Here is a 20,700-nt window from a genome sequence, read left to right on the forward strand (position 1 = left end):
TGTCTTTGACTGTGTGTGTATGTATATGTAAAAATAACAAAGTTTGGGAAATGAAACTAGACAGTCTGTTAGAATCTTGTGATTAACGAATGAAGTCATCATTAAAACAAAGTTTGCTTGTGCCAGTGACAGAGGAAAAAGGTTGGGGCTTTTGAACCAAATGAACCAATCATATTGAAGGTGACATGTTAGTCTTATTTGTTTTCTTGATTCTATAAAAACTGTTGTATATGTGTTTTACGGTGGGAGTCTCAATGGAATTTGTCTGAGATCCTCCGGCCTTGATTCTTCTTGGGAGAGTTTCTCTGAGAACTGCTCGAAGACTCTCCCGGCCGTTATTAAAGCATTTGGAGGACATTTGCTGATGTCTGTCTGTTAATTTCTGCTGCGCAGCAGGTCAGTTTAGGGAAGCAAGTAAGTTAGAGTAAGAAACTCGGCCTGCTGTCGACTGAAGACGCAAGAGCAAGAGTAAAAGGTTATTAAGTGTCGATTTGTAGACGCTCTGTGTCGATGAGTAGACGCAACAGTTTTATTCTAAATAGTCAGGGTTTAGGAAAAAAATCCACTACATATATTTGTTGAACAAAAATTAATCATTTTATTTATCAAAATAAACAGAAAATAGTACAAACTTTCCAAAAGTGATTGTTTTGAACAAGTATTAACTTAAGACATTAGCTATTAAAAACATATTATTTTAGCTAAAGTATTTGTATCAATACTGTGTGCCTTTTGACCCATGCTGGTGAGCCTTTCACCCCATGTGAGGGGTAAAAGGCCTCTGTAGCCACCTCATACATTTATAAAAAATTTTAACAAAATAAATCACTTTTAGGGTTTATTTTCACACAAAAAAATCGGTTGCTCCATAAAGGTGCAATACAAACTATTTTTTTTTTTTTTTTTTTTTTGTCACACACTATGGGAGCATAGAAAAGCAAAAACAATTCTTAAGGTTTGCCTTTAGCCCTCTTGTACCCTAAATTTAAACTTTGCGAGATACAACCAGTGATACAGTAAGTGCTACCATTTAAAAATGCTTAGTTATTTATTTCCATCGGGTTCACCCTAAAAACGCTTGCCAACTAATATTATTATTATTTCAGGGTTCAGCCCATTTTCAAATTGTAGTTTTTGCTGCTTTTTGCATAGCCAACTTCTGGGTCAACTAGTAAACAGTTAACAAGTAAACTAAACAGCTGCTACCCCATTTACACATCCAGTGACTTGCACGAATGCCCTGAACTCAGGAATGTCATCTGACCTGTACGTCATGTTACATGTACATGAACAATGTCATGTTACATGTAAAAAAGTAAAATAAAAAGAGACGCACCACTGTCATTAATATAGATCAGTGGGAGACACACACAAATTTACGATTATACACCACATTTACTGAGATTTTATAGGAAAGGCGCAGCAGATAAAGTATGAAAACAACCCACAAATGAAATACACTTACCACCAAAATAAACACAACCAGAAACATTGCAATTATTGTCATTATTTTAAAAAGCACTACCCCAAATGCATGTCCTTAAAATGGAGCTGCCACCGTAGTATTTAAAAACAATCTGGCTAAAACACAGTTTTTATTTCTCCAGATGTGTGCTTTTAGTTTCCTGTTCCTCTGTTTGACATTTACTGGCTTCCAGCTCTTTCGATTAGTTCTCTGGGCGTCTCATTTTTTCACTCATCATTTTGTGCATGTTCTCCAGTTGTGTGTGTTTCCCCTGAAGCTGATTCTGTTTCTTTTCAACCTCTCTGACTGTTTGCATCAGTTTGGCATTAATGTCCTTAAGACGTCTGTCTTTGTCTTGAAGTTCTTCATCAAGTCTGTCTTTCTCTTTCTCCAGATCTTTAATCTTTCCATCTCTTTCTTCTAGAAGAGATTTTGTTTCTTCAAGACATTTGGATTTTTCATTAAACTCTGAGAGAAGCAAAAACACAATCCCATTTGTTAGATCAAAAAGATTTTGTCCTTAAACACCCATATTAATATGTTCTTGATAAAAAAATTAAATGTAAAATAATCTATCAAATTTCTTACCTGAAATCCTCAACTGTTCTTTCTTCTCCATCATTTCCTGCTGTCTCATTTGCTCCTGTCTCAGTGTCTGTAGTTGTTGTTTACTGGTTTCCATCTCTTTGATTGTGCTCTCCAGCAGTTTCTCTTTCTCGCTTTTCTGTTTGCTCATATCCTCCAGTTGTGTGTCTTTCTCCTCAAGCTGATTCTGTTTCTCTTCAATGTATTTGGTTATTTGTAGCAGTTGTTTTTCTATTTGTTGCATCTGTGATTCTTTCATATCAAGGTCTTTTTTATTTTCTAGGAGACCAGATTTTTCTCTGATTGTTTCTAATTGTTGTAAGACTCTTTCCAAGTCAGTCTTGGATGCCTTTAACTGTAGTTCAGTTTGTTCCAGTTTTTTCCCTTGATTTTTGAAAAGCCTGAATATCGTTTGGTGAAGTACCTTCACATAATTCACTTCAAGCTCTGAAAAAGGAAATCACATAATGATGTCTGCATTTATCTACCAGATGGTATTTAATATATCCCTGATACATAACTTATTAAATGTATGTGACTGGTTCAGGCAATGTAAAAAAACCCCAAAAAAACGTATGTTGTGAACACGTATGTTGTGAGAAGGGTGCCTGTTTATCTGTTTATTTTTTTTACCATGCTTCCTCCAGTTATGTGGTTAGCCAGCGAGGTAAAGATGTGTAACCATAGTTCCCTTTCGTTGTCACTCCGAGTTACGTCGGATGACGACGAATGGGGTTTCGCTTAGAAAGCCTGTCATCTTCGAGTATATAAAACGAGCCTATGGCAATGAAATGCCATGGGTCTGCGGAATTTGCATTGCGTAACTCCGCCCCACCCTGGGGGTATATAAGGAAGTACGCTGCAACATGCAGATATGTTTTCGCTTCGGAGCCAAGAGTTTTCTTCACTCCTACAAGCTATTCTGTATCATCTTCACTCTACGAGACGAGCGGCTCTTCAGTGTGTTGGTGTGACGGCGTATTCCAGCGAGATCGCATTGCCTGCTGCTGATCTGTGCAGTGATCTGCCGACAGTGTGTGTGTTTCTCCCTGGGCGCTTCAGCACTCTGCTGAGCTTTTCCTCTCTCTAAAAGAGCTGCACGCGGCACGTCTTTTTCAAGACGGCTCGCCCGTGTATTTACTGGATGTGGGCGCGTGATTCATCTGCCTAACGGTCACGAGCGCTGTTTCGCGTGTTGGGCTGATTCACGCTCGGCAGCGCTCGTGGGTGAGTCACGTTTTCTCTGCGGGAACGTGACCATCGCGATGTTTATAGATCGAGACTCAATGATCCCCGTGTGGGTAGAGTCCCCTCTGCCACACCCCAATCTATCTCTTCCTCGAGAGGGGATACTTTGGCTGGTGGCCAGGGTGATCTGAGGGTTACAGTGTGGCATAATACCGACGAGCATTCCTCGGGCCACGCCCCCCTCCACATCGCAAACCGTGGGGCTTCCGTGTGTACCTGGTTCTTCTTAGGGACCCAGTGTTTTCATTCGGGGCTCCAGCAGGTGGTGTCATGTCACTCACAGCATCACAAGGCGGGCTTGATTCCTCTGGAAATGAGGATTCGACTGCGTTGCCTCCCTCTGGAGTGTCAGTGTTAGTCGAGTCAGATCCAGAGCTGATGGCCATGCTTTCCCGGGCAGCTGAAAGCATCGGCTGGAGTGGCGCCGCCCTCCCCCCGAGCGCTGTAGGCTTCCCGGATGTGCATCAGGACGCTTCCGGCCCGCGGGAGTCCACGTGACTTTTCGCGGCCCGCGGGCGTCCTCCGCCTTCGCTGCACTCGATCGCATGGCGATCATGGGCTGTATGTTCTCTGTCACTATTGTGGCACAGGCATGCAGTGCTGTGTGTCGCCTTCGCCTTCGAGGCAGTGCTGACTCGGGAGTTCTGTCAGAACCGGCCGCAGTGGAACGCTAGTCCTTCCCTGGCCAACACTGACAGAACGCGGAAACTCGACCACGCCCCCTTGCTGGGACGCTATGCCTCCCATGCCCGGCCTGGTCGTTCCGCCGCGCAAACTACTGACCTCGCTCTCGGGCGACATCGGTACCTGCGTGATCCTGGGTCAGGTGGTGTCCACTAGAGTGGTCCAGACATGGGCTCAGCCAGGTTGATGTGAGGGGGTCTGAGAATTCATTTTCTCAGCTCCCTCATGTCCCATGCTGGGCTCCTCGGCGGTGTGGTTGAGGACTGTACCCTACAGTTTTTGACCCCCCCCCAGAAGCAGACTGAGGCCTTCTGCACCGACGGTCATCCGTCCGTGCGGTCTCCTTAGTCTGCTTCCCGCCGAGGCCACCTCCATGCGGCTCCTCCCCTCGGGCCTTCACTGGCCCTGAGCAGGAGGCGGTCGCAGGAGGGCGGCGCTGCCCGTCTCCGCCCCTTAGACTGCCACGCCAGCCTAAGCAGCACTCTTGAGACGGGCAGCTTGGTCGGCGGTGTGGTTGAGGACTGCGCCCAACAGCCTTCGATTACTCCAGAAGCGGACTCAGGCTTCTGCACTGACGGTCATCCGTCCGTGTGGTCTCCTTAGTCTGCTTCCCGCCGACGCCGCTTCCATGCGGCTCCTCCCCTCGACCCTTCCCGGCCCGAGCACGAGGAGGTCGCTGGAGGCTGGCACCGCCTGTCCTTGCCCTTAGCCGGCTAACACCTGGCTAAGCAGCACTCCTGAGACAGGTAGCCTGGAGTTAGGGCTCAGTTCTTTCAGGAGCTGGTAGCAGGACCACTCCTTCCCCCGGTGGAGGGCTGGGTGAGAATCTCATTCAAAAGAACTGATGCTCTTTCTCTGAGCCCCAAGAGGCTATGGATGACAGCACGCGCCGCCCACGGGCCACGCTCCTCTCATCCCCCTCTGTCGCCAGACCCCTGCCAGAGCACGCCCCCGTGGGACGCTGGTCCTCCTCTGGCAGGACGCGGCTAATGACCGTGCCCCCGCACAGGGCCGCTATGCCACCCTTGCCTGGGCCGGTCATTCCGCCTCGCTGCACCTCCGACGGTACGTCTGTGGTTCGCTGGCGCAGTTTCTGGAGGCCTGGCTAGAGCCTCCCAGACTGTCCCGCCGGGTCGCGAGAACCATCAGGCTCGGCTACGCGATTCAGTTCGCGCGGTCTCCTCCCTGCTTCAGGGGAGTCCGCTTCACTATGGTCGGTGGCAATGCCCCTGTCATGAGAGCGGAGTTCGCCACCCTACTGGCGAAGGGTGCGATCGAGATTGTCCCTCCAGCCGAAATGAGGTCCGGCTTCTACAGCCCTTACTTCATTGTACCGAAGAAAACCGGTGGGTTACGACCAATCCTGGACCTGCGCGTTTTGAACCGCTCTCTTCACAGGATGCCGTTCAAGATGCTCACGGCCAAACGCATTTTCGAATGCGTGCGGCCACAGGATTGGTTTGCAGCGATCGACCTGAAGGACGCCTACTTCCATGTCTCCATTCTTCCTCGACACAGACCGTTCTTACGGTTTGCTTTCGAGGGGCAGGCATACCAGTACGCGGTTCTCCCTTTCGGGCTAGCCCTGTCTCCTCGCGTCTTTACGAAGGTCGTCGAGGCAGCCCTTGTTCCCCTTCGGGAACACGGGGTTCGCATCCTGAACTATCTCGACGACTGGCTGATCCTAGCTCACTCTCGAGACCAGGTTTGCGAACACAGGGACCTAGTGCTCCGGCACCTAGCTCGTCTGGGCCTTCGGGTCAACTGGGAGAAGAGCAAACTCTGCCCCGTGCAGAGGATCTCTTTTCTCGGTATGGATATCGACTCGGTCGCCATGTGCGCGCAGCTTACGAGCGAGCGCGCGCAGTCACTGCTGACTTGCCTTCGTCAATTCGAGGGCAAGAGTGCGGTCCCACTGAAACTCTTTCAGAGGCTCCTGGGGCATATGGCATCCGCAGCCGCAGTAACGCCGCTCGGATTGCTTCATATGAGACCGCTTCAGCTTTGGCTTCGCGATCGAGTCCCGAGGTGGGCATGGCAACACGGCACGCTCCGAGTCCCAGTGACTCCGGCCTGCCGTCAGACCTTCACCCCGTGGTCGAACCTCAGTTTTCTACGGGCCGGAGTGCCCTTAGAACGAGCTTCCAGGCATGTTGTATCAACGGATGCCTCCACCACGGGCTGGGGCGCCATGTGCAATGGACATGCTGCCGCGGGCTCCTGGACAGGTCCCCAACGCCTTTGGCATGTCAATTGCCTCGAGTTGCTGGCTGTACGCCTTGCCCTGCACCGCTTCCGGGCGTTGCTCAGGGGTCAACACGTACTAGTCCTATCAGACAATACCGCCACAGTAGCGTACATCAACCGTCAAGGTGGTCTACGCTCCCGCCGTATGTCGCAACTCGCCCGCCACCTCCTCATATGGAGTCAGAAGCATCTGAGGTCGCTTCGAGCCATTTATATCCCAGGAGAGCTGAACCGTGCGGCCGACGAGCTGTCTCGGCTTCGGCCTCTCGCTGGAGAATGGAGACTCCATCCCCAGTCGGTCCAGCTGATTTGGGATCAGTTCGGGGACGCTCAGATAGATCTGTTTGCCTCCCACGACTCGTCCCATTGCGACCTGTTTTATTCCCTGACCGAGGGCACGCTCGGCACGGATGCACTGGCGCACAGCTGGCCGCGGGGCCCACGCAAGTATGCGTTTCCCCCAGTGAGCCTTCTTGCGCAGACTTTGCGCAAGATCAGGGAGGACGAGGAGCAGGTAATATTGGTTGCCCCGTATTGGCCCAACCGCACCTGGTTCCCAGAACTAGTACTCCTCGCGACAGCACCTCCCTGGCCTATTCCTCTGAGGAAGGACCTGCTTTCTCAGGGACGGGGCACCCTGTGGCACCCTCATCCCGATCTTTGGAACCTCCACGTGTGGCTCCTGGACGGGACGAGGTAGGTTTGAGTACCCTACCACCAGCGGTGGTGGCTACCATCACTTCCGCTAGAGCATTGTCCACGAGACATGTCTATGCGTTGAAGTGGAACCTCTTCGTCAACTGGTGTTCTTCTAAACATCAAGAACCCACGAAATGCCCGATCAGTGTCGTGCTTTCCTTCCTGCAAGAAGGGTTGGAGCGTAGGCTGTCTCCCTCCACCCTGAAAGTGTATGTTGCCGCCATTGCCGCACATCACGACGCAGTCGAAGGTAAGTCCGTTGGAAAGCACGACCTGATCATCAGGTTCCTGAGAGGAGCGAGGAGACTGAATCCTCCTCGCCCTCCTCTCGTTCCCTCTTGGGACCTCTCAGTGGTTTTAACTGCCCTGCAGAGTGCTCCCTTTGAGCCTCTGCAATCAGTGGAGCTTAAGTTCCTGTCTATGAAGACAGCGCTCCTGGTTGCATTGGCCTCTATCAAGAGGGTAGGGGACCTGCAGGCATTCTCGGTTGACGAAGCGTGCCTGGAATTCGGGCCGGCTAATTCTCACGTGATCCTGAGACCCCGGCCTGGATATGTGCCCAAGGTTCCCACCACACCCTTTCGAGACCAGGTGGGGAACCTGCAAGCGCTGCCCTTGGAGGAGGCAGACCCAGCCTTGGCACTGCTCTGTCCAGTACGCGCCCTCCGTGCTTACGTAGACAGAACGCAGTGTTTCAGGAACTCTGACCAGCTCTTTGTCTGTCATGGTGGGAAGCTGAAGGGAAAGGCTCTCTCCAAGCAAAGGTTGTCTCACTGGATAGTGGACGCCATTGCTTTGGCTTACCAGCTGCAAGGTCGACCATGCCCCCTTGGTGTGACGGCCCACTCCACTCGGAGTGTGGCATCCTCTTGGGCTCTAGCGCATGGCGCCTCGCTAACAGACATCTGCAGAGCTGCAGGCTGGGCGACACCTAACACATTCGCGAGATTCTACAATCTCCGAGTGGAGCCAGTTTCTTCTCATGTACTCGCTTCAACTAGCCGGTAATAGATTCTGCTCAGGTGTCTTCGCTTGCTCGCCATTCCTCTCCTCGGATGGGATACGTGCGATTATTCCTCAGGTGAGCCTCATAAGCCCTGAGTCTCCTCCAGCACTAACGATGTCATCGCCAGAGTTGCCACCGGCAGCTTTCGCGCTTGGCTAGGTGCCTCCATGTGCATGGTTCCCCCTCTGGGTGACCCCCACATGTGTATTTCCACTGTAAGCCTCTCTGAGCATGTGTCTTTCCCTTGGCAAGCCACCTTGCCACCCCTGGGGTTGAAATATTCCACCTGCGGCTGGATACCCCAGTGTTCTCCATATGCAGCCCTCCTGGGTCATATGGGTATTCCAAGTCCCCCCCCTTCGGGTTGGGCATGATTGCATATTTCCACTGAGATATGCTTCCCAGTGTACCTTGGTTTAATCCCATGTTAAGTAGGAGTCCTTCGTCCGTGCCAGTCTCACGACAGGGAGCTCACACTTACGCAGGGCACTGGAAGACAGTCGGGAGGTGGCGTGATTACACTGGGAACCCCATTCGTCGTCATCCGACGTAACTCGGAGTGACAACGAAAGGGAACGTCTCGGTTACGTATGTAACCCTCGTTCCCTGAGTAGGGAACGGAGACGTTACGTCTCCCTGCCACTTCCGCTGTACCGCTGGAACGCCTGAGTTCAGTCTCGGCTCCTCAGCGAAGACATATCTGCATGTTGCAGCGTACTTCCTTATATACCCCCAGGGTGGGGCGGAGTTACGCAATGCAAATTCCGCAGACCCATGGCATTTCATTGCCATAGGCTCGTTTTATATACTCGAAGATGACAGGCTTTCTAAGCGAAACCCCATTCGTCGTCATCCGACGTAACGTCTCCGTTCCCTACTCAGGGAACGAGGGTTACATACGTAACCGAGACGTTACCTGGCTACTTTTGTTTTTTGTTTTTGCCTTTCCCTCTCCAGAAGCTTTTCTGTTTGATCTCCAAATCAAATCAAGTTATGTTTAAATAAATGTATTCTTTAATAGTACTCCTTGCCTGGAGGTTTATGTATATATAAGTTTCAGAGTGGGAGATGAGACTCAGGGGTACCTCTGTCCAGTCTGCGGGGTTGAGGTGTTCTATGTTCTAAACCCAAATTTCTTTTTAATTTCTTTGAGAGCTGTGGTGGAGCAGCACTGTCAGACCTTGTAACACTCCCTAATGTGTCTGTCCTGATTTATAACACACAAACATAGTGAACTTTAACAACACTCACCTGTCATTAAAGCAGATTCCTCCATTTTCATTCTCTGATTCTCCTCACATGTTCTATTTGACTGTGGAAGTAAAGAAAAAGAGTCTTAAGAGTCCATTATGTTTCTACAGTTACGCATGGAATCAGTAACCAAAAATGTCTTGACCATACTATGACCATATAGAGCTGATGTTATTGATTTTAGAGTCACTTCTGATTAGAGCTGATTCATATTACTTTTGGTACTTTAGACAATCATGTCAAACAATCATGTCTTACATCCATTTTCTAATTAGATCACATTTATGACCTGATTTACACTTGCTTACAATATAAAGTGTAAGTAAATACTGGGCACATACAATTAAATTAAATAAAAATCTATTAAGGACAGCAAAACAGCTGCTTATAATGAATCCTGCTGAGGTGGGATTTTGTGTGGGATTTAGGATCCCTGTGCATAATGGTTAAATCAAATATAGCTATAAAAAAACTGAGGATAAGTCTGGGAAACAGTAATGCATTAAAGCAATTACATTATGTTAATGGTTAATGTATAGTAGTTCTTAAGTCGACTTACCTCATGAAGTGTCAGATTAACTTGTCTACCTTGAGTCTTTGATGGCTGATTTACTGGTTTGCCATCAGAATCTTCCCTTGCTGAGGGAACAAGACATAATTTAAAGCATGAGCATGTGTTTTATTGGATTTGGTGTATCAGTTGACTGATCACCTCTAGGTTCATTTCTTTCTGGTAAGAGATGTTGAGGACATTGAGCTGATGTGTGAAGTTATTGGATGCTCACCTTCTAATCCTATTGTTATTTCCTCTGCTCTGTCTTTACTGATGACCTGACACAGGTAAACCCCTATGTCTGATTCTCTAAACTCTCTGAAGTTCAAGGAAACATTTCCTCTGTTTAGCTCTTTAGTGGACAGACCTGTTCTGCCCTCGTAGTTCCTTCCTTCTATCACCTCTCTGTTCTTATAGAGACAAGCACAGTCTGTCTCCTTAAACCATCTGATCTCCATGTCAACAGCACTGATTTCAGGAGACAGATGACATGGTATGGTGACATCAGACCCCAGTTTGACCTCAGCACTCTGAGAATCATTAGGGACAATAAGACGAAACTCGTCTGTGAAGGAAGAGAGAAACACATGGACTTGTATACATGACCTAAATTATGCTATATTTTGTGTGTTAATGAAATAATATCATGTGACAGAATTGTAAGCCTTACTGCTGCTTGCAGATGCCATTATTCTCTCCTAAATATAGGGAGAAAAAAAGCTGTTGAAGAAATAAAACATTTCCATCTAACCACTCAAAATCACAGCATCACAAAAAAATTACTAATATCAACAACTATAGTAATAAAATCATTAATTGTCTGCTTATGACCGGTTTTGTGCTGATTATTACAGTCTTTAAGTATTGAAATGTACATCATTGTCACAGTAACACAATAAGTCTTATTATTGTTAACAGCAGAATGTTTGTATCATGAATCATGGACAGAATAGTTTTTTTTGTGTGTCTCACACAATAATGCCACATTTTAAGATGTTGCATAGTGTCTACTTTCAAAGACTTTTCCATTCGTTCACATTTTAAACAACACTGTGTGCGTGTGCGTGTGCGTGTGCGTGTGCGTGTGTGTGTGTGTGTGTGTGTGTGTGTGAACAGACCCAGGGCTTGTTGCTTTACCTTTTCTGTCGAAATATCTCCAGTCTCAGTTGAATAATGTGCAGAGGACCTGAAGCTCTCACAAGTTTTGTGTCCCAAAAAAAGTTTTGTTTATATAATTCTGTATGTGATTTTGTTGTAATTGTTCAGAGTAGTTTTCGCCTTTCCTGCTGTTGACTGTGAACCCTGTCACACTAGTTGAGCATTCAAATCTCTTTCACTTTTACTGAAAGTACACTTGCTTTCACTTGCACTCCCAGAATATAAAACCGCAATATGCTTCTGCTGTTTATATCCTCACATTCATTATAGGAGATTTTCTATTTATCTGTGTTTTTTTTATCAGGTTATTTGGATGTCCTTCATCAGAATGAAAGGGGTTTCGTTAGCCAACTCAAAATGAATTTGGATGCCTGGTTTGATATGTTGCTTAATCTTCAGTGTGCTTGCCTTGTTGGATAGTTTATGTTTCAGAAACTGTTTTTTGGATTGAACTTGAAAAACTTCAAAGTTTACCTAATTCTGTGTATGACTTCTATACATCCAACATCCATGTTCTATCTCTCCACTCTGCCCAACCCCAAAAATAAGATATTTGTCAACTGATGGCCCATGAGATGTGTCATAACCTAAAAATGTGAACAATGCCAAAAATGCAGCAAAGCACATTCCTGTCATTGCTTTTGAACCACCAGGAACAAAGTAAAAGGTAAAAACTAGTGAAATTCATCTCTCAAATTATGTTTAAATCTAGACCTGTCAAACACACCTCTCATCCTTTTCCTGCATGGCTATCATGTGTTCCAATGATTCAGAGTGTTTTTTAGTGTCACTGTCACTAACTCTTTGACCCTTTTTGCAAAAAGACATTAAACTGTTGCAATTCAGGCAGGATGAATATTAATTTATTTATATTCAGAGTAATTGTGAAAATAAAATGTTTGTTATTATTGTGTCATGTTATTATTGTGTCATTTAGTCCAGGATTTCCTGACTTCACAGTTGTAAATACAGTGGATGGATATCAGGATGATTATTATGACAGTAACATTATTATGATAAGCCGCAGTGGATGCTGGAGGCTTTATCTAGATAGTAGCCTACTGAAAAGAGCATATTATTTATCATATTCAGTAATAATTTACATGGCATCTGCTGTCACAACTACCCATAGCCTACATATTTGGCACACTGCCTGTTTTATTTAGCTGACCAACTCTTGAAATATGTGTACCAAAACTGCGCGACACACTGGACAGTGCAGAGAGAATGTATTTACATTGTAGTGAAGTTCATAGCAGCAGTCTGTTGTTTTGAGCAATACACTGAGTTTATTTCATTAACACTGAGTATTAACATTAATGTCACACAGAACAATGTTTAATTTTTTTCTGCCAGCTAAACTTCTAAAGCAAAGTCACAGATCATTGGGCGACTCGCAGCATAGGTGCACAGAGTAGTGGTTCATTTGTGAATGAAGAAAATGTGGGGGGGATTGCATTTATGAAGCAATGATGTGCGCTGTGGTTAAACCAAATAAAATACAAATAAACACACTGGTGGTTTTGCAATACCAATCCATATGTGATCATTCACAAAGAATTTGTTTTACTTCATGCTTCCCCACACCACTAGATGGCAGTACAGACCTGGTATGTTCACATAGACACCAGGTATGAGTCTGATCACTAAATGCAAAGAACAGCAGACATTAATTGTGCTATTAAATACCCCAAAATAACCAGAAACCAACATATAAACACCGCCAAGTGCTAGAGTGGTGCATTTAGAGAGCAATAAGGTGTTATGGGTTTATTTGTGTGGAGCCTCCTATTTGGCAGATCATTTAAATGCAGCCCATTATAAACAAACTGGAATGCAGAGACCTATATGTGCGCTAAAGAACGCTCAGTTTCCGCTGCTCTAAATGATGACTATAACCGGGCGCATGCATTGTCATCTTTGACAGATGGGGACAAAGAAGAAATTTAGAGAAGTCTGTCATATAAATGCAAATGATGCATATTAAATGGTTTGAGTGATTGCAATCACAGTCAAAACCATATGAATAATGCAGGTCATTAGTAATATGAAACATCTTTTCTGGAAGAAATACTTTTAGGTTTAAATTATTAATTTCACTCTTAGCTTATGTGTGGCTGTTAGAAAATGTAAGATGGACTGAATGGTCGTGGTAGTCATTTCCTGCTGACTAGGAGAAAACAGCCTGAGCAGTCATGAGTCATGTCCATTAAAGGTGCTCTAAGCGATGTCACACATTTTTTAGGCCGAAGCACGTCACAGACAGCAAACATCTCCTCACTATCCGCAAGCTGCCTGTCCCCTTAACACACTGTAAAAAAAAACACTGTCACTGTAGACAGCCCAGGCTCCACAAACGGCAAGAAAAACAAACTGGCCCAGCCTGGACCACGAAACATAACTAACAGTGTTCCAGCCAATAACCGACAAGAATGATTTGGGGGGTGGGGGTGGGGGTTGGGGTGTTGGAGGAGAGAGAAGCATGAAGAGGGAAGTTAGCTAGAGGAGAGATGTCCTAGACAACGAAAACGACTTAAGTTAAAATGTTATATTCTTGAGAATTTTGATATGGCCGACACACGACCAAAGAGACGACATTGCGATGAACACATAAAGAATAGGGAAAAGGAGAAGGAACACGCAAAGTCCCGAATTTACATCGGAAAAGCATTCAAAAGGTGGTGAGAACTCCGCCGGCAGAAGGGCTTCCGATCCGACATTCAGGTGGCTCTGTTTTTGCTGAACAGGTGTGTAAATCCAGTTTGGTTTTTCTAAATGGTTCATGACTGTTTCAAGAAGCACGGGAGGGAGGGGACGGGATGAGGAGGAAGGAGGGTTTTGTTTGACAATACCTAGAACGTCAACAATAAGTGACATCACCCAACATCGCTTAGAGCACCTTTAAAGGATTAGTTCACTTTCAAATTAAAATTTCCTGATCATTTACTCACCCCCATGTCATCCAAGATGTCCATGTCTTTCTTTCTTCAGTCGAAAAGAAATTAATGTTTTTGAGGAAAACAGGATTTTTCTCCATATAATGGACTTCAATGGCAACCAACCAATGGTTTGAAGGTCCAGATGTCAGTAGTAATGCAGCTTCAAAGGCTCGACACGATCCCGGCCGAGAAATAAGGGTCTTATCTAGCGAAATGATCTGTCATTTTCTAAAATAAAAAAAGATGATTATATACTTTTTAACCACAAATGCCCGTCTTGTACCATCTCTAAGATGCGCCACGCATTATGTCATCAGGTTGGAAAGTTTATCAAGCGACGAGAATACTTTTTGTGCGCCAAAAAAACTAAAATAACGACTTTATTCAACTATAAATTTTCTTCTATGTGGGCCTCTTGAGTGAGTTCACGTAGTGTAACAGTGCAGCGCTTCTGTGTTGTACATCAGAACGTAGGCTCACTATTGGCCAACGCTGGTCAAGTGTGTGATGCGTGTGATGCGTGTGACGTACAACCCAGAAGCGCTGTGCTGTTACATTACATGAACTCACTCAGAGGCAACAATATTATAATACAATGCACTGCAATAACACTCCAGCACCCAATGTGACCTCAATAATAAACATAGTAGAATTAGCTCCTGTATACGCTGATTTCACGCAGCCGTTATTTTGAAATTGAAAGCGAGGCTCCGGTGGGAAGAAAACCCGGAAGTGTCGCCTTTAATCACAGGAGAGTCGTGAATGCGATGGCGTGTTGTTGTGTTTAATGTATAAAATGAGTTATTCTAAAACTGTACATACATTTCTTTCATACTTTAGACTATATACAGTGAAATTCATTTATAAATAAAAATTGTTTTTTATATATAATTCAGAAAGTAAAAAAAGAAGCAGGAATGAACTATATACATATCCTATATTGGATATTACCATCCAATAGTGTAAATCGCAGCAGCAGCTTCAGGTTGGTAGTCCAAGGCATTGTTGTTTATCTTTACTTCCGGGGTTCTTCCCACCGGAGCCTCACTTTCGATTTCAAAATGGCGGCTGCGTGAAATCAGCGTATTGGATTGAAGTTTACTTTACAGGTGTACCTAATAAAGAGACCAGTGAGTGTGTAAGTGTGCAATTCTTGTAATAAATATTTGAGTTTGTGATCTTTCATGTATTTCGTCCCACAGGATTCAGACATTGAGTCACAAAGTACCATGGAGCAAATTGTGATGGGAGTGTATGTCATACTGAAGGAGGGAGCACTGCCTGACGATGACCCAGCAGACATTGGTGTCCTAATTGAAAGTGTGGTGTTAAGTCCTCAGTGACTTGAGTAGCATTGCACAGGCTTGTGCTCTGTTTTTTGGACTGATATACTATTTGAACCTGAGCTACCCACCAGAGCTCAAATGCACTTTTGAAGTCTTGCAAAAGATCTTTCTAAATCTAAATGGACAGATGTTGTCAAAGGCACAGTTTCTCAGAAACAAGCGTTTGGAGTAAGTGAGCTTGAAAAAGACAGAAAAGTCAAACAGAAAGCACTATTGGAGTTCTGCAGTTCTGGTGTTCCGTAGATATGTGGACAACTGTTATTAATGGCACAATTTCTCTAAAACAAGCTTCTGGAGCAAGTAACCTTGAACAAGACTTTTAAGTCAAACAAAATGCACTTGGAGTTTCTTATGTATATGTATTTTTTGAAGTTTTAAGAACAAAAGGGCGTTAAAGACCTACACTGCAAAAAATGCTTTCTTAGTTAGTATTTTTGTTTTGTTTCCAGTCCAAATATCTAAAAATTCTTAAATCAAGAAGCATTTACTAGAGAAGTAAAATGACATAAGAAATTCTATTTTGTTTTAAGGTAAAAAGTAAGTACTTTAAGTAATTTTTGTTTAAAACAAGCAAAATTATCTGCCAATGGGGTAAGCAAAAAAATCTTGTTTTTTTTCGAATTCAGATTTTTTTTCTTGTTTTCCATTCTTATTCAGATTTTTTTGCTTACCCCATTGGCAGATAATTTTACTTGTTTTAAGCCAAAATTACTTAAAGTACTTTCTTTTTACCTTAAAACAAAATAGAATTTCTTATGTCATTTTACTTCTCTAGTAAATGCTTCTTGATTTAAGAATTTTTAGATATTTGGACTGGAAACAAAACAAAAATACTAAGTAAGAAAAGCATTTTTTGCAGTGTACAAGCGTTGCTTGGGGATCAGTTTTCTCAAGAGCCAAGATTTTGTTAGCTAATTGTTTCTTATACATTCTGTTACAAACAATCAAATGGATAGGAGACTTAAAGTGAAGAAAGCCATTTAAACTTAATTGGTGCATGTTAAAGTTAAAAATGTTAAAAATTTAATTGTTTACATGTTTTCTGTGCTTTTTTTGTAGATTACTGAAGTTTTGGTTATGGTAATGTCATGCTTCTTAGTGCTGTCATCTAAAACAAATCTAATTGAAACAAGAGATATTCATTAAACAACCAAAACCATACATGAACTAGACATTAACAAGTTGATGTAACAAGGCAGAATTTTGTTGAATAGAAGTGCTTCACCAACATTGAGTGAATAAGAATATATTTTATTAGACTAACACAATACAAACATTTTGATTCAATTAGTTGCAAAGAAGTTACATTGACATATTAAAATCATGTTTAATCTACAAATCAATATTGTGTCAATATAAAATATTCAAAGCAGTCCAAGTTTACTTGATTTGATTGGATGCATAATGGGTGCTACGATTAAATCACGTTCATTCAACAATTAATTTTTTTGAGTGTAGGACATCGTATCATTGCATTTGGACCAAATGCAATGATTGGACAAACATTTTTTGGTCCTGAAAATTCCACAGAATATAGCCTTTGAGACTCCTGTACAATGTAAAAAAAAATTATAATCCAGTGAAATTTACTGGAAAAATTTACAGATTTAACTAAACTAAACGTAAAAGTATATGTTTACTATTAAGTAAGGTTTTAGTTACAACAGTTAAAAGTCAAGCACATTGCTTGAGGCTTTGAGACAGCAACCTTTACACCAACGTGTTACATTTGCTGCTTATGGTTTTTAACTAAAAACGCATCTCTCTTTGTTCACTTTTGAAAATTGCACAAAGAGAGATGCGTTTTTAGTTAAAAACCAAAAGCAGCAAATGTAACACGTTAGTGTCTCAACATGCAGTAAGCATCAGCACTTGACCTTAAAATAGGCAATGCATCACCAACAACTAAAAGCCCCATAAAAGGAGTGCAGTATTAAATATCAAGAATCAAATAATATCAAGGGTAAAAGTTCAAATTCATCCCTTTCACAGAAAGCACACAACCACCACACTGTGCCAACAACCTGGAGAGACTGAAGGCACAAACACATCATTATGACTGAGGAAACTAAATCATACACATGGCGAATATTTATGTTTGAATAGTCCAGGTGAGATGCTTACTTGCAGACATTTACTATAGCTTTTATGAAAATGTTGATTTCAGATATGAAATATCTTTTAAAAATATGTCTCTGTGAAGCAAACATAACTGATGTCTTTTGAGAAAGTTCATAAACTAAGATACTCAGAGAGTTTGCCCTTGATGAACAGATTGACAGATTATCTGCATTTTTTAGGCTTAATTAAGGTGTTAAGGACTGACTGAGTGCACTTTTAAATAGCACCAACTTATTCACTAATACTGTTATTCACCTGTTGCCGGTTTAATGGTCCTTGATAAACAAGAATAAAATCTTGAACAGATTACACTTATCAAACCTTCATTTAGCATTTAAGGGGAATGGCTTGGCAAGTGTTCTCTGGTTGATGATGGGGCTGTGAAAATTGTTCCATCTGCTGAATTAAAAAGTACTCATGCACAAAAATAATGCACTTAAAGCTACAATATGTAATTTTTTTTCGCCGCTAGGGGTCGCTAACCTCTTACAATAACAAAGGCGTATGTTGATGACGCATAAGCGGAATTATGGAACTTGCCGTCATGCCGAAGGATCTAATAATGTTTATGGATGTGAATACATTGTTGTTTTTAACATGACTTTGGAATGAAGCAGGGGGCAATTACTAATGAGAGACAGATATCAGCGCCACAATGTCCCACGGATATAAAGGAATAAAGACATTTCATTCTACCGAACTAACTTAACCGCAAGTGCTGAATAATACTCACACAGGTCAGTTTATTAGACGAATGAAACTTGTGAGGTGTAATTACTGAGACAAGTCAGACACAAGTATAGTTATAGCTTAACAACTGATATTTAGAACTCACTCTGGGAATCTGTGGCCCCATCCCCCAAACAGGGCAAGAAGATCTCAGTTACCCCGGCAACGATCAGATAAGGAGTTTCATGACTTTTAGCAATGTGGACAGAGCCTCTGCTGCAATACTTGAACGGACTCTCCTGCATTATTTATTGATGAACTGACTAACATGAAATTAACATGCATTCCAGAACATTTTGTGAATGATTTACTGTCATGTGTTGTGTCTTTTAATACTATTATCTGTTGATACTATGATCTTTTGATACTATGTATTTTATTATAGAACCAACAGTCAATGTACCCCACTTATACCATTTTTGGTCTCTATAAATTGGTACTTTGAAGATCAAAATGAATGTGTACATGATATGCCGATAGCTGTGCAACATATTAGTATTACAAGAATCTTTCTTAGTTTCGTCATCAGAAACCAATCCAGCGTGCCATTGCAAATGAGCATGCTTAGAACAAAAACTTCTCGGCACTTCAGGATGCCGTGCCGTCCAGCGTGCCCTCAGCAGGCCAGGGCAGCAGGCTTCGACACACAACAGCCATGTGCTCGAAACCACCATGCAAGTTCATCATATCTTCTCCACTCAGCAGAGAAGAAAACGACTGCAACTTGTACAGTGACTTTTGACACTCACGGACCCATCAACGAGTGGGTTTCAACGAATTGTATCCATGGAAGTATCAATTTAATGAGGTGCTCTGAAAATGATAAACTGATGGTTCTTTTCATAGTTAAATAGATATTTTCCATAGTTCTATTTCCTGCTTCCGGTTCCATAACACTCACCATTTTACATGCATGTATGTATGAATGTATGTATGTTTGTTTAGTTTAGTTATGTTTGTGATTTAGTTAATAAAACTTGTGCACAATTATGTATTTGGTTTCTGAGCCTGCTTGCAACAAAGTCCATTTTACGATCTTGATCTTGTTACATGCTCTAAGTGCTGTACATGCTAAGAAATAATTATTTTTCGGTGACCATGAAAGATACACTTTTCTTAGAATAAATGAATAATCAAAGAGTTCTTGGAACTGATTAATTGATTGTAATATTAATTTATCTTACCTCAAAGTTAATCTAATTAACTGACCCAAATATTAATAATTAATCATAATTGGTAATTATGAGTTATTATTAATATTTCCCCTTTGAGCTAATATTGTTACAGAGGTAACGCAGCGCTGTTTCACTTGGTCTAAACTATCACACTGGATTTGAGTGTGTTGAAAGTTATAATGTGTTAATTTGTTATTGTTTATAGTTTGTATGTTATTCTATGTGTTAGTTTATCTGTATGAGACTAGCAGTAAGCTAGATCAACATTAGAATAACATACGGATCATATTCTAACATTTCATCATGTTGAGCTTTATAACATTGATTAGTTTTGTGATTTGCTCACCTCTACATTTGCACTTCTATGTCAAGGCGAAGTTTGTCACGGACGTGGAGCTCTCGTCATCTCGAAAACGTCATGCTGATATTGATCCTCGTTTTATTTCTCCTTTTGTCCCAAAGTCTGCTTGCCATGATCCATAATGTTGGAAAGAAACAACAACAGCGTGAGCATGCCGCTATACATAACGCAGTTCTCTTACGAGAGTACTCTCGTGTTGCGTAAGCTAGCTTACGCTACGGGAAAAACCCTTTTCTCGAGAATACTGAAGCCAAAAAATTATCCTTAATTTTTGCATAAGTTTAAAACGCATTGCTGCATAAGCAGACCTAGGCAGAGCGGCTCGCGCGCCTATTGGTTGCTCAGCAGCAACTGCTGCAACCTATCCAGGACCTGCTCGTGACGAAGCACCAATGAGGGCGCGGGCGCCCGTGCGCGTCACGTCCCGCCAGAATGGGCGTGGCTACAGGCTATAAAAGCAGTCCCGTGAGGTTGTTCTCTGATTTTTCAACTCTTCAGCGAAGTGGACACTCACCTCGCTGTTCTCCGGAGAAGCTGCGCCGTCGAAGAGCTTTCAGCGGGACGAGCTTCAAGCCGGCCATCTCGCCGCTTCCTCTGCCGTTCCTGCTGCGCTATCCGGCGCCGAATATCCTTTTCATTACCGCGTGTTACGTTACACACGCTTGCATCTAAAAGAGCGAGGCGTTGTTGCAAATGCCTCTTTTCAAAAAATGCGGCTCCTGCCGAGCCGATCTCAGCGACGGGGACCGCCACATCCTGTGCGTTTCCTGCCTGGGACAGACACACGCGGACCACGCGCTTTCCCTGGGCGGCTGCCCGGAATGTGAAGTGATGTCTATGGCGACCCTGCGGGCTCGCCTAGCATCTTTCAGCGTGGATCCCGACCCCTCCGCTTCTCTCTTCTGGGCCGCGCCGTAAAAAGCGCCGTTCACAGAGAACACCGGAGGCATCTGCCGCGAGCGCTTGCATGCCGGATCTCTCCCCGTGTGCATCGCTCTCTGCATCCCCCACCTCTATCACGGCCGGCCAGCCGCCCGCTGTGGATATCGAGTCGGGGGGAGATGACGCAGAAGGGGACAGCTGCTCTATCCTGGCTTCTGACTGCGAAGGCTGGTCGGGCTCCATTCCGGACC

The 20,700-nt window shown here is 43.7% G+C and overlaps 1 protein-coding gene across 2 annotated transcripts; it reads right to left on the bottom strand.

The window, feature by feature from the left end:
* Positions 1–825: 825 nt before the first annotated feature.
* Positions 826–11,197, bottom strand: LOC309498924 (uncharacterized protein). 2 transcript variants are annotated; one of them, XM_082169910.1, is made up of 7 exons: positions 10,876–11,197; positions 10,409–10,458; positions 9,971–10,303; positions 9,745–9,824; positions 9,186–9,246; positions 2,054–2,497; positions 826–1,933 (listed from the first exon to the last, which is right to left on the bottom strand). In XM_082169910.1, the coding sequence occupies exons 2-7, from the start codon at positions 10,425–10,427 to the stop codon at positions 1,668–1,670; spliced, it is 1,203 nt and encodes a 400-aa protein (XP_082026036.1). In that variant the 5' UTR covers positions 10,428–10,458; positions 10,876–11,197; the 3' UTR covers positions 826–1,667. The 2 variants fall into 2 exon arrangements, with proteins under 2 accessions (XP_082026036.1, XP_082026035.1); XM_082169909.1 differs by having other exon boundaries at positions 10,409–10,436; positions 10,876–11,194.
* Between the last annotated feature and the right edge of the window lie 9,503 nt (positions 11,198–20,700).

Source organism: Leuciscus leuciscus, assembly GCF_965113295.1.
Source record: "Leuciscus leuciscus genome assembly, chromosome: 5".
Lineage (NCBI taxonomy): Eukaryota > Metazoa > Chordata > Actinopteri > Cypriniformes > Leuciscidae > Leuciscus > Leuciscus leuciscus.